A 13269-nucleotide genomic window follows, 5' to 3' on the forward strand; every position below is an offset into this window, starting at 1 on the left:
ATTTCAAACCCTCTTAGAGCATTTTTTTCTGAATTCTGCCCTCCAATATCATCATATCTTTGGGTAACTAGTGAGCACAATAAAGCTGACACACATTCAGAGAATTGTGTAAGGGTTAATGCCCGACGAGGTGTCCATTGTCAGGTTTTAATGGACGACGGCGAGGTGTGAACCGGCCGACGCGCAGCGGAGGACGGTTGCCTCCGCCGAAGTCCATTAAAACCTGACAATGGACACCTCGAAGGGCATTAACCCGCTTATACCATGGTCACTTGCCAAATAACACATTTTTAAAACATAAGTTTATATTTTAATTAGTTTTACAATCAAAATCTAAAGTTACAAGTTACAAACAATAACTTGGTTTCCTTGGTTACGCCTACCAGTTTATTTAGGTGTCCTCTATCACTTTTTAACGGACACCCTGCAGCCAATCAGAATCGAGTATTCACCCAGACCATGGTATAACAACAAGATAAGGAATGGAATTGTAGTGGACTGTAAATGTCAAGTCGGGACAGGTTGTCATTTTTATTAGGGTAGGCTGTTTCATGTGCGCTTAACATTTTTGAATAATTATTCATAAAAAATTGTGAAAACTTACCCCATAGTCTCATGTGTGTTCAATTAACTGTATATTTTATACTAGACCAGGGGTTCTCAATCTTTTATACCACAGACCCCCATATATTTGGTCATTCTCATGAGAGGTATAGGCTACCCCAATCCTAAGATTTAAAAGGCAGATCAAATGTATAAAGATCAAATTTATACAGTGAAAAATATAAGTAGCCTAGGCTATGTATAAAATATTATTTGGAAAATATGACCCCCCCCCCCCCCCCCCCCAACAATAAACTGTGTAGCCTACTATTGTAGCCTAATACATTTTATTTTTTATTCAATTTATTCAAGTTTTTATCTTATCAGCCTATCAAATTTGTATTTTCATATTTTATTATGTAATGGAATATATATTATAATTGAATTTAACTGAATTTATTTTAAGCTTATTATTCATGTTACAGTTTTTCTCTAAAAATGTCCACGGACCCCCTAACACTTCCTTGCCCCCAGGGCTTAAAACCCCCTGTCTTATAACGCTTTAACGTTTAACAGCTTTTAGCCAAGCCTTCAAAGATACACGTCTAAACAAATATTGACTTTCAAAACTTGGAATAAAAAGTGTAACCAACCCTAGTAGTTTTTCGTGTGTTTAGTATCGAATAGTCTACCAAGATAATTGTTTGCTTATCTCAGGTATCTCTTTCTCTCGAGGTTGAGAAATGACGCCTCTTTCCCTCACACGGAGAATTCAATTTACCCGTCGCCACACCTCGTCTCCACTTGACGCGACACAACAAAAGTGCATTATTATTCAACAAAGCCGCGTACAGTCGCGTACTTTAAAATCAGTTGTGATTATTCTAAAAGGAGCGTTGTAGTTTAGTCGCGTCGCGTCACCGTCTCTCTTCTAGTGTTTGTTCTAGTCAGTCAGTCACTCCTCCTCCATACAAACAACCCACAGAGATCAAACCCGCCTGTGTGTGTAACGCGTGGATTGTGTGGACGACCGCTGGACTGAACAGCGGTGCCGCTTCTCAGCACAAGCTTTACATGAGAAGCTTTATAGATAGAACGCACATTATAATTTCTGCAATGCTTATAAGCATGCGTGTTATTGAAGGAATAAGAAGTGACGGCGCGTGATATAGTCACTGAATGACAGCATGGCAAAACGAAGCACACTATTCATCAGGATTGTGGAAGGAAAGAACCTGCCAATCAAGGACATGTAAGTGCTGATGACTTAACTATGTGAAAATTATACGATGATTTACACAGAAATATGTGGGAAGACAGGTGCTTAAGTGTAGTAGCCTACATGATGATAAATATACTGAAAGCAGTATGTGGGATTTGACAGATACAGTATAATAAATTCACAGATAGCCTACCTTATTAGAGAGCATTTCAGTTTAAAAAAACAAGAAAAAAACAATTCTGCATTACACTTTTTCCCCCACAATGAAACGTATAAAACAAATAAGATTTATAGATTTTAAAAGAACAGTTCTGGCATTTTAATGAACATAAATATATATCCTATAGCCTACTAAATTTGAAACAAATCAATGAAAGTGCATATACTGTATAGCCTACAAAATGATAACCTGTTATCATAATATAATTTAACCATAAATAACATAAATATGTGTGATATAAATATCTAAATGATGGTTTTAGTTTAAATTAATTACATTTAAAAAGCTGTTTTTTTGTGTAATGCGTTACTAATGCTCCCTGTATAGGGAATTACACTATAACAGAAACATAATATAGTGCATTTCTCTGAATCAATATTATTATTAGATATTACTCATCAGTGTATCAACCACATCATCCGATTCATCAATCAGATCTCTCTCTCTCTCTCTCTCTCTCTCTCTCTCTCTCTCTCTCTCTCTCTCTCTCTCTCTCTCTCTCTCTATATATATATATATATATATATAGTGATTTTGGAAGCAAACTGCTGTATACACACTCTTTTCAAACCATTAATGAGCAGTGTAAATGAATTAAGCTTGTTAATTGGCTTCCTGTTTGAAATTGGCAGCATTCCATTGTGAATTCATTTGGCACTCAGCTCTGTGTTTTTTTAGTTTGTCTGGTATGAGGTTGGAAACTCACATGTCTATGATTTTGACCACAACAGCCCAGATGGACCGTTTATATGCTTCTGTTTGTGGAAAAGACAGCTCTGCACATTCTGTGAGGAAATGACTTTATTGGCTATAGTAAGGTCATCTGCATTAACATTTCAACAGTGTGGTCATGTCAATGCAATGGAAATGTGATTCGCTGCCCTTCTTTTCCTGAGATAATTTCACTTCCTTGTAAGAATAAATTAAATTACTAGTGAACTAGTCGGTGGGCCGAACCGTTGAGCAGATGTTACGTGGAGTGTTTGTATTGACGCTGTGGAGAGAGATTGAGAGATTGTACACGTTCTCCACAAACCCATCCCTCTTTATGTACACATGCCCTGACTGAGCTTTAGTAAATAGTATAAACCTTTCTTTAAATGAATGCAAGGCTCTGGAAAGATTAGTAGATTTTGGACTGTTTAAGATATGCTAATTATAATCAAGCAGCTGGTGAGTAATCAGCACCTGGGAAAAGGGAATATGAGCACTTGTTTCGTAAGATAAATGTTCATTGATTGGGACTTTTACAAGATCATTATAAATAGAAAGTGCAATCAGATATTGTTGCTGTCAGGAGTGTGTGGCTACAATGAAGCGCACGATGATCAAGATAAAAAAACAAACAGTCTTTAATAATTAAATCCAACGGGCACAGGACAACTCAGGAGAAAGATTATGCAACTACGATTAACACAAACAAGACTGAACAACAAATTGAGGAAACTACGTTTACACGGCATGATATGCTTGAACGGAGAAGTTTTTCCTTTGAGTTTTCCGCGTACAGACGACACCATTGTCAAAAACGATCCCCATTCACACTAGGGCTGTGAAACGATTAATCGCGATTAATCGTTTCCCAGCCCTAATTCACACGGATATGCAAAAACGGCTAAAACGCTGTAGGCTATTCTGCTGCCAGGCCATTAGATGGCGATGTAACACTTTAGATTGAACACGTAGGCCTACTACGCATGTGCATGACGTCATCGTCTTCAGAGATTCGTGTTTTTGTTGTTTACAAGGAGACCGTTTTCAAAATCAACTTTGCGCTGCTGCCCATGATCACATCTTGAAAAGCGGATGTTTTGGAAAGTGCTTTGGCAAGTTTTTGTGCCATTTAGTTGTTTAGAGGAAAAATAAAATCAAAGGCGCCTTTTACCCCGGTGCTCCTTTAACCCCGTTGTTGCCTATCCAACGGGGAGAGATAATTAACCAGAACAGAAACAGGTGGAGGATTAATTAACAACCGAGGAAACTAACTAGGGAACAGAACGCGGTCAAAGTAAAACAGGGAACAGAATGAAAACGAAAAACCAAAACAGAACATACACGTTACAGTTGTCAGTAATCATTGCTTATGTAACTCACCCTGCATTGTTTGATATTACCCTAGCAACACCATAACAACCATCCAATACAACATAGGAATCACATAACAACACCCAGACAACCACCTAACCCTAACCTAACCACCTTATTTTTAAAGTAGTATATCTGCAATCGATTTTGATTATATAGCCATTTTTAGGGCTAAAAACTATGATTTTTCTGGGGGGGAAAAATTGCATTTGTGATTTAAAATGCGATAAAACGCTCCAGGTTTGCTGTGCATGTTTGTATGTTTTAAACAAAATAAGAAATTAATATAAAAATTTTGCTGTAAGATAAAAATGTATTTAAGAAAAATAATATAACAATAACAACAACAATATTTTGTTACTCTAACTCTAGTCTATATTACAATGCTAATATTTATAGCTGTCTTAATTTCTTCATTTTCAAACGTTAAACTATCAAGCTTTTTCTTCCAAGCAGAAATGTTATTGACAACAGCCATTTTAAGTGGTTCACAATAAGTTTGGGACATGCCTTTGTTATGTATGTCATAACGTGATTTTGACTGTATTTTGATTAATGGTGCAGCCCTAAACTTAGTTGTAATCTGAGAGCATAATTCATCTTATTCTTGTAGCTTCTCAGATTTCAATTGGCAGTTAGATTTGTGTTCAGAATGAGGCTCGGTATTAGTCAGGTACAGATAAACTGCACAGGTGACATGGTTGTGTGATCCAACAAGAGATGATAGTCTGAACCAGAACAACAAATGAACCCACTGGTCCAAGTGTAGAGCATGCAGACAGATGAAAGTGTAGCTTGTTAAAGAGCTTCCGTTGTAACACGGGCCTGGACTCTGTCAAGCCAGATTCATGTATTTGTGACACAGAACCCACTTTACCCTCGTGTTCTCTTGAGATGACTTTAATGTTGTTATGTCTTAGATCCCAGAGATACCAAAGATGTGTGTGTAATCAATCAATTAAAAATTCATATCAAATGAATTTACATGTACACATGCAGCAAACCAAAAACAGGACGTGCTGATGTCACAAGATGGGACCCTAAAAGGTCAGAACGTACCTGGTTTATCCCGTTCAGTACAGGCATCGGAAACGCCGTCACCTCGCAGCAGATCTTCATTTGTGTGTGTAACGGAGGAATTCATGCCACTGTTTAGACTTTACACTTTACATATTTTATAATTTTCAGCTGGTAAAATTACCATCATATGTAGGAATGAGCGGGGCACAACCTAACACTTTTTGACTTTCTCAGTTTGTGTAAACCTACTTAGGGTTCAGACTGAGTATTTTTTTTCTCGCATTAATTTCACACGTCTAGTACAATTATGTGGTTTTGTTTTATTAATACAGTGTATACTTTTTTCTTGATTTACCACAAAAGAATGGAAGTGAAATATGACAACATGCCCCACCGTAACATGTGAGGGGCACATTGTAACATGACCATATGAAAGATTAAAATGTTATCTGATCTAATCAAAAAAATATACAAACTTAAATATTTTTCCAATAAAATACAATTATTAACTTTTTCATATAAAATAATGGCATTTTTAATAAGTAAAAATAAATAAATGTTTTAAGTTTGACAACAAACAAGGCAACAGCTGTGCCTTGTAAATACACTAAGTTTCGTTATCCTTGCATGTGTGGAAGTATTTAAAGCTGCAGTCTGTATTATTTCCTCTTTGTCGCCATCTCTGTTCAAAATCTGCAATTGCAGTTATTCGCGGAATTATCTACTTTACGCGGGTTGTGCCTCGGCACGGCACAGTGCGGATGAACACAATGTTTTGAGGAGAATGTGCGGCTGTCAGTCACCGCGCCGGTGTGGATACTGTCATTCAGAATCACAGATTATACTTTTTGGAAGTATGACCAATATAATAATTTTCACCTGAAAATGTCATCCAAACAAGCAACATCCACTTTTGTTCTGACGAACTAAGGGAAAAAACCATTGCAGTAAATCGCGCTGATTAAATCTAATGATCGCTTATCATATCACGTCAAATAATACTTTGTTCTCAAATTGTTAATGTTAACGACATCAGCATTGCGTGACTAGCCACTCCGAAGTCTTTTGCATTTTACACGGGTGAATCTCCAGTTGTCACTGGTGATTGTCGTTTGAACCTTTCTGGATCCACCATCAAATTGATAAGTTTAATTATATCAAGTGATGTGAGAAAAGGCTAAAAATCTCAACCTCCAACATCCTCACACGCAATATAGCCTACTAGCCGAGACTCCTTCTTTATGAGTACAGATGTGACGTAATGGCGGAAAGACATGCTCGAATTTCCCGTGGAAATCCACCAGTACCAGGACTTAAAAACATTATTACCGTTTTGAATCGAGCTAAGCCAAGCAGATAGTTTTGAACACTGGCTGGTTATGTACTTGCTCAAAATTTATTTTGAAAGTTACGGACTGCATCTTTAAAACAAGTGTGTTACAACTAGCCCCACGTTAGGTTGTGCGTTCACCCCTACACACATACGAGTGCATTTAGTTCAGAACATAGCATTGTTTTGGATGTTTTGTTGTTGTTGTTGTTGTTTTTGTATCTCTAGGTTCAGTCTTAAAAATGACAGTGTGAACACTTAGCGAACCAGGACTAAATATATCGGGGGTTCTCTTACGTAGAGTTCTCTCGTACTGCGTCGAAGAACGCTACGGGAAAGATATTTCTTTGTCGAGATTGAAGCCAAAAATTAATCCTTAATTTTGTAATATTGTAAAACGCTTTTCTGAAGCATACAACCTAGGCGGAGCAATACAGCTCACCCATTGGCTGCTCTGCCAGAAAAGCACAGCCTATGCGAGGCCAGGACGCTGACCAATGAGGACGCTTCGCGCCCTTCTGCGTCACCTCCCGCCCAAACAGGCGTGGCCTAGGCCTATAAATACGAGCATAGCTGTCTAACACGCCGATTTTCTTAAATTCACGAAGCTGCACGCATCGTTGGATTGGATTCGAGCCACCACAGCCGTTTGGATACAAGCACCTCAGCAGGACGCGCCTCTTACCTGAAGCCGCTGGTCATCGCCGCCTTCAGCCGCCGTTCCCTGCTGCGCTTCTCCGGCGTGGAATATCCTTTACATTATGTGTGTGTGTTTTGTGTGTGTGTTCGCCGTCGCGTCACACAGTTTTTCCACACTAAAAGAGCCGAGCGTCTTTTTCAAGATGTCTCGCACCTCCTGTGGCTCGTGTAGAGCCCCGCTCAGCGACAGGGACCACGTGCTGTGTTTCCTGCCTGTGAGTATCACGCAGCTTCAGCTCTCGTCGATGGCGGCTGCCATCGCTGTAATTTGATGCCTACGGTGACTCTGCGAACTCGCCTGGCGTTCATTTACTGAAGCTGCACCCTTTTCCGCCCGCTGTAGTGCCGCGCCGTGAAAAGCGCCGTGCTCAGCGGAGCCCGGAACCTCCCTTCACCACGAGGTGCTCGCCGCTGCTGCCGCTAGCTCCTCCGCCCGCTTCGCTGGACTCTCTGACCGACGGACAAGGGCCGCTGTGTGCCGCCGCGTCCGTCATGGATGAGGAAGATGAAGCCGTGTCTGTGAAGGACGACTGCTGTTCTCTCCTCGCTTCGGGTAGCGAGGGATGGGCGAGCTCCGAGGATCTCCCCTCCCCCGCCGCTCGTGAGCGTCGACGGAGAAAGACCAGCATCGATGCGCTTACCGGCTGGATGGCTGCTTTTCTGCAGAGGAACGTACGTTACCGTCCTCACGACCCGCGCCTTTTTCTTCCTGAATTCACGAAGAAATCGCGGAGTCCCGGAAAGCCCCGTTTTCAGCCAGGATGCGCATTTCTGCTTCGAGGAAAGCTACAGTGTTAAAATCCCGCCGCGGCCGGATTTCACTAAAATGTCTCGCTCGCACAGTCCCAACATTCGCGACCGTGCCAGTGTATTTTGCAGTCACCAAATCGGCATCAATGCCCGTTTGCCTGCACACAGACGCCGTTTTCACGACGCCCCAGGTAAATCTGAAAATGTATTTACTGGTGTCCCGGCCACGGCCGATGGTGTAATGTGTGTATCCGTAATGCCCACGACCTAGTGCCCATTCGTACACACAAGCACAGCCCTACACAATACAGGGCTTGCACACATAAAATCGACTCGTGTCGGTTGTGCTTCACATGTAAGCTAGTGAACGTGCCCGCTTTTCAGTGCCCACAATCACTACACACTGCATGTCCCGTGGTTTCTGTAAAAACGAAACGAATGTACGGTCAGTCGGTTCTGATAGACAGTACTCTCTGTGCTACACGGTGTCCCGGCCATGGCCGATGATGTAATGTGTATAACTGTATGCCCACGACCCAGTGCCCATCTGTACACACAAGCACAGCCCCGCACAATACAGGGCTTGCACACATAAATCGACTCATTTCGATTGTGCATTATATGTAGTGAGCGTGCCCGTTTTCAAGCGCCCACAATCACTACAAGCTACATGTCACACGGTTTCTATGAAACGAAACCTATGCACGGTCAGTCAGTTCTAATAGACAGTACTTCCCAGTGCTATAAATGTACCCGCGTTCACGCACCCACATTTATTCTCAAACATGCCGAGCCGTACGGGGCTCGCACCGCGCGCTCCCTCTTTCAGCTGAGAGAGCTGAGAGCGCGCGCGGGCTGCCCGCTCGATTAAGCGCGCCCCCGCATCACGCTGCAATGGCGCCCATGTTACAGCACACGACTGCTCTCGTGTCGCCGCCATTTCGCGACCAGAGCCCGGTTTTTCAACCCGTGCAAGCACAGCCCTGAACAACACAGGGTCTGCACACATAAAATCGGCTCATGCCGATTGTGTTTTACATGTAGTGAGCGTGACCCACTGCCAAGTGCCCACAACCACTACACACTGCACGTTCCGCGGGTTTCTGTAAAAACGAAACTAACGAACGGTCAGTCAGTACACAAAAACAGTGTTCCCGGTGTTATAAATGTGCCCGCCACCAAGCGCCCACGTTTATTCACAAACATCACGAGCCCTACGGGACTCGTCCCGCGCGCTCTCTCTCGACACAGAGAGCTGAGCGCGCGCGGGATGCATACTGTGTTAAACATGCCCCCCGCCTCACACGCCACGGCGTCCATGTCACAGCACACGGTTGCTCTCGTGTCGCCGCCATTTCGCGACCAGGGCCCAGATTACATTCAACCCCTAGTCACACGTGCAGATGCATGGGAATGACTTCCCGGGGTCTCAGAATGGGTGCTAGAGACTATAAAAAGAGGCTATTCGCTACAGTTTCATCGACGCCCTCCCCGTTTCACGGAGAAAGTCGAAACTACGGTGAAAACAGAAGTAGCACATCTACTTCGAGCCGAAATAGCGAAGCTATTGAGCAAAGGGGCCATAGAGCCTTTATCTCAAGCTCAGAGCGAAGGGGGTCTGTACAGCAGATATTTTCTGGAACCGAAAAAAGACGGGGGTCTCAGACCCATTTTAGATCTCAGGCATCTGAACAAAGCGCTGACAAAGCGAAAGTTCAGAATGCTCACGACCAGAGCTATCCTCGCGCAGATTCGCCGGGGAGACTGGTTTATGGCAATAGATCTGAAAGACGCGTATTTTCATACAAATTGCGTCACGTCACAGGCGATTTTTGAGATTCGCCTTCGGGGGCCAGGCATATCAGTACACAGTCCTGCCATTCGGCCTGTCTCTAGCACCTCGTACATTTACAGTGTGCATGGACGCGGCGCTGGCACCCCTGAGACTCCGCGGCATTCGAATTCTGAATTATTTGGACGATTGGCTGATTCTAGCTCAATCACCTTCAGAACGCATCCGCCACAAGACCCTAATTCTCGATCACCTCGAGTGCTTAGGTCTGAGAGTCAATTGGGAGAAAAGTTCACTGTTTCCCAGTCAAAGGATCTCCTTTTTAGGACTGGATCTGAACTCACTGTCTATGACAGCACAGCTGTCATCACAGCGCAGGCAAAATACCCTGCAATGGCGAAATCCTTCCTCAGCGGCCACATAGTGCCACTCAGGAGATTTCAGAAAATGCTGGGCCTCATGGCCTCAGCCTCAACAGTGCTGCAGTTGGGCCTGCTGCGCATGCGCCCACTACAGTTCTGGTTGAGAGCGCGCGTACCGCGCCGAGCATGGTTACACGGTCGTTATCGCCTCAAGGTCACTCAGGAATGCATTTCAGCCCTGACACCATGGAGAGCGTCAGACTGGTACCGGTCAGGTGTAAGCCTGGGGACTTCCTCGAGCCTGAAGGTGGTGTCCACGGACGCGTCCACCTCAGGCTGGGGAGCACTGCTCGACGGCAGTCCGCTCTTTGGCCAGTGGTCAGAGCGAGCCGAACTACCGCACATAAACTGCCTGGAAATGATGGCAGTGGACTTTGCGCTGAGGCGCTTCTGTCCCCGGATAAAAGGACACCACGTCCTGGTCCGCTCGGACAACATGTCGGTAGTAGCCTACATAAACCGCCAGGGTGGCGTGAGATCCCGGAACCTATTCAGGTTAGCGGAACGCATACTGGTGTGGGCCCAGCACAACCTGCGCTCGTTAAGAGCAATACACGTGCCAGGTCACTTGAACGTAGGCCCGGACAGACTCTCACGGAACAACGTTCCTACGGGAGAGTGGTCCCTACACACACAGACAGTGCGTCTGCTGTGGAAAACGTTCGGCAGAGCGGAAATAGACCTGTTTGCAAACCAGGAAAACGCTCATTGCCCAGAATTCTTTTCGAAGAGCGCGAACGCGCTGGCCAGAGTCTGGCCCCGCCGCCCGCTCTATGCTTTTCCTCCTGTCTCACTCCTGCCTCAAGTGCTGGAGCGTATCAAGGAGAGCGGATGCTCAGTACTGCTAGTTGCTCCATTCTGGACGAATCAGACCTGGTTCCCAGCTTTGATGCGACTGAAAAGTACTGCCCCGTGGCCGATTCCAGTGAGGAGAGACCTCCTCTCACAGGCCAAGGGCTCGATTCTGCATCCTCACCCCGAGCTTTGGTCCCTACACGTATGGGCCATAAACGGGTACCCGCTAACCTCCCAAGAGGAGTGTTAGACACGATCGAACAAGCTAGGGCTCCGTCTACTAGACGGCTCTACGCTTCCAAATGGTCGGTGTTCTCTGGATGGTGTTCAGATCAAGGTCTGTCACCACTTCAGTGTGGAGAACCGGAGATTCTCTCCTTCTTGCAAGAGCTATTGGATAAGGGAAGAACCCCATCCACGCTCAAAGTCTATGTGGCTGCCATATCAGCGTTCGTTAATCCAACGCTTGGCCGTTCACTAGGCAGGAACGACCTGGTGGTCCGCTTCCTGAGAGGCGCCAGGAGGTTAAACCCTCCAAGGCCTCCTTCAGTCCCCGTTTGGGACCTTTCTACAGTGTTGAACGCTATGAAAGGGGCCCCTTTCGAGCCTATTCACTCAGTTGACATGAAACACCTGTCTCTCAAGACCGTGTTTCTTTTGGCTCTCGCTTCAGTGAAGCGTGTGGGAGACTTGCAAGCGCTCTCAGTGAGAGCTTCTTGTATGGAGTTCGGGCCAAACGACTCTATAGTCGTATTGAAACCGAAGCATGGGTACGTGCCTAAGTCCCTCAACACACCGTTCAGGGCTCAGGTCATCTCCCTGTCGGCCATGCCGGCCTCAGAGGACGGAAATAGCTCCCTTTGCCCGGTCAGGGCATTAAGAGCTTACGTGTCCCGCTCCGCTGTTTTTCGACAGACGGAGCAGCTCTTTGTTTCGTTCAGCGGGCGCTCCAAGGGACGAGCCGCAACGAAACAGAGTCTATCTCGATGGGTAGTGGACGCCATTGCGCTAGCCTACGCATCTAGAGGCTTGGAATGCCCTTTGGGCATCAGAGCACATTCCACGAGAGGCATGGCCTCTTCATGGGCTTGGTATAGCGGAATCTCGTTACATGATATCTGTATGGCGGCAGGCTGGGCCTCCCCGTCTACATTTATTAGGTTCTGTAACCTAGAGGTTCCTGCGTTGCAGGCTAAACTGCTCTCGGTCTAGAAGACTATGTATAAGTGTTCCTGCCCCGCGCTGCGGCCCAGGTCACTTCAATGGTAATATGTACAAGTGCTCCTGCCCCGCGCTGCGGCCCAGGTCACTTCAATGCCTAATATGTATAAGTGTTCCTGCCCCGCGCTGCGGCCCAGGTCACTTCAATGTTTAAGCATCACTCACTGACAATGTGTCCCATGAGCATGCTATTACCCTTCATATATATCTATATTACATATATATGCTATTATGCCTTAAGAGGCACTACTATAAGGGATGATGCTATTTAGCCGCTCTCCCTATACTTCTTGGGGTAGGCGCTTGTATACCAGGGCGCGCGCGCCCTTAGGTGTCTGTGTCGATCCAAGAACACGCACGGCGGTTTGCATAGGGTTCCCGTAGCGTTCTTCGACGCAGTACGAGAGAACTCTACGTAAGAGAACGTACTCGGTTACTAACGTAACCTCGGTTCTCTCTAGGAGAGGGAACGAGTACTGCGTCTCATGCCGTGCGTGTCCACGCTGCGTCGCTTCATTGACGAAAATCGGCGTGTTAGACAGCTATGCTCGTATTTATAGGCCTAGGCCACGCCTGTTTGGGCGGGAGGTGACGCAGAAGGGCGCGAAGCGTCCTCATTGGTCAGCGTCCTGGCCTCGCATAGGCTGTGCTTTTCTGGCAGAGCAGCCAATGGGTGAGCTGTATTGCTCCGCCTAGGTTGTATGCTTCAGAAAAGCGTTTTACAATATTACAAAATTAAGGATTAATTTTTGGCTTCAATCTCGACAAAGAAATATCTTTCCCGTAGCGTTCTTCGACGCAGTACTCGTTCCCTCTCCTAGAGAGAACCGAGGTTACGTTAGTAACCGAGTACGTTTTTTGTAGTCCCGACCAAAAAGAACTGAGCTAAAAGTGTGAACAAACACACCCGTAGTGGCCACTGCGTTATGTTTTTCAGCATTTTTCACCATAATTAGGCTACTATGTTTTTAAGATGGTTGAAAATGTCCTACAGCCTGATTTTTACAGTCACGTTAAAACAGACCTTGTAATCTACATCTAAGTTTAAAGTCGACATGAAATGGAAGTTGTGATAGTCTCTTTATCCCTATTGTAATGTATATCCGAGTGAAACGGCTTCTCGAACAAGAAGAATGTAGGCAGGCAGTGCTTGATTTTTTCGGTAATTGA

At 45.0% G+C, this 13269-nt stretch overlaps 1 protein-coding gene across 1 annotated transcript in view; it reads left to right on the forward strand.

Moving 5' to 3' along the window:
• The first annotated feature begins 1210 nt into the window (after positions 1–1210).
• Positions 1211–13269, forward strand: part of rasa4 (RAS p21 protein activator 4) — a 52279-nt gene continuing 40220 nt past the window's right edge. Inside the window, exon 1 of the mRNA XM_079606557.1 lies at positions 1211–1795. Coding sequence (XP_079462683.1) covers positions 1731–1795 — 65 coding nt within the window. The 5' untranslated portion in view covers positions 1211–1730. The remainder of the gene's footprint in view (positions 1796–13269) is intronic.

Source organism: Phoxinus phoxinus, assembly GCF_949152265.1.
Source record: "Phoxinus phoxinus genome assembly, chromosome: 3".
NCBI classification, from domain to species: domain Eukaryota; kingdom Metazoa; phylum Chordata; class Actinopteri; order Cypriniformes; family Leuciscidae; genus Phoxinus; species Phoxinus phoxinus.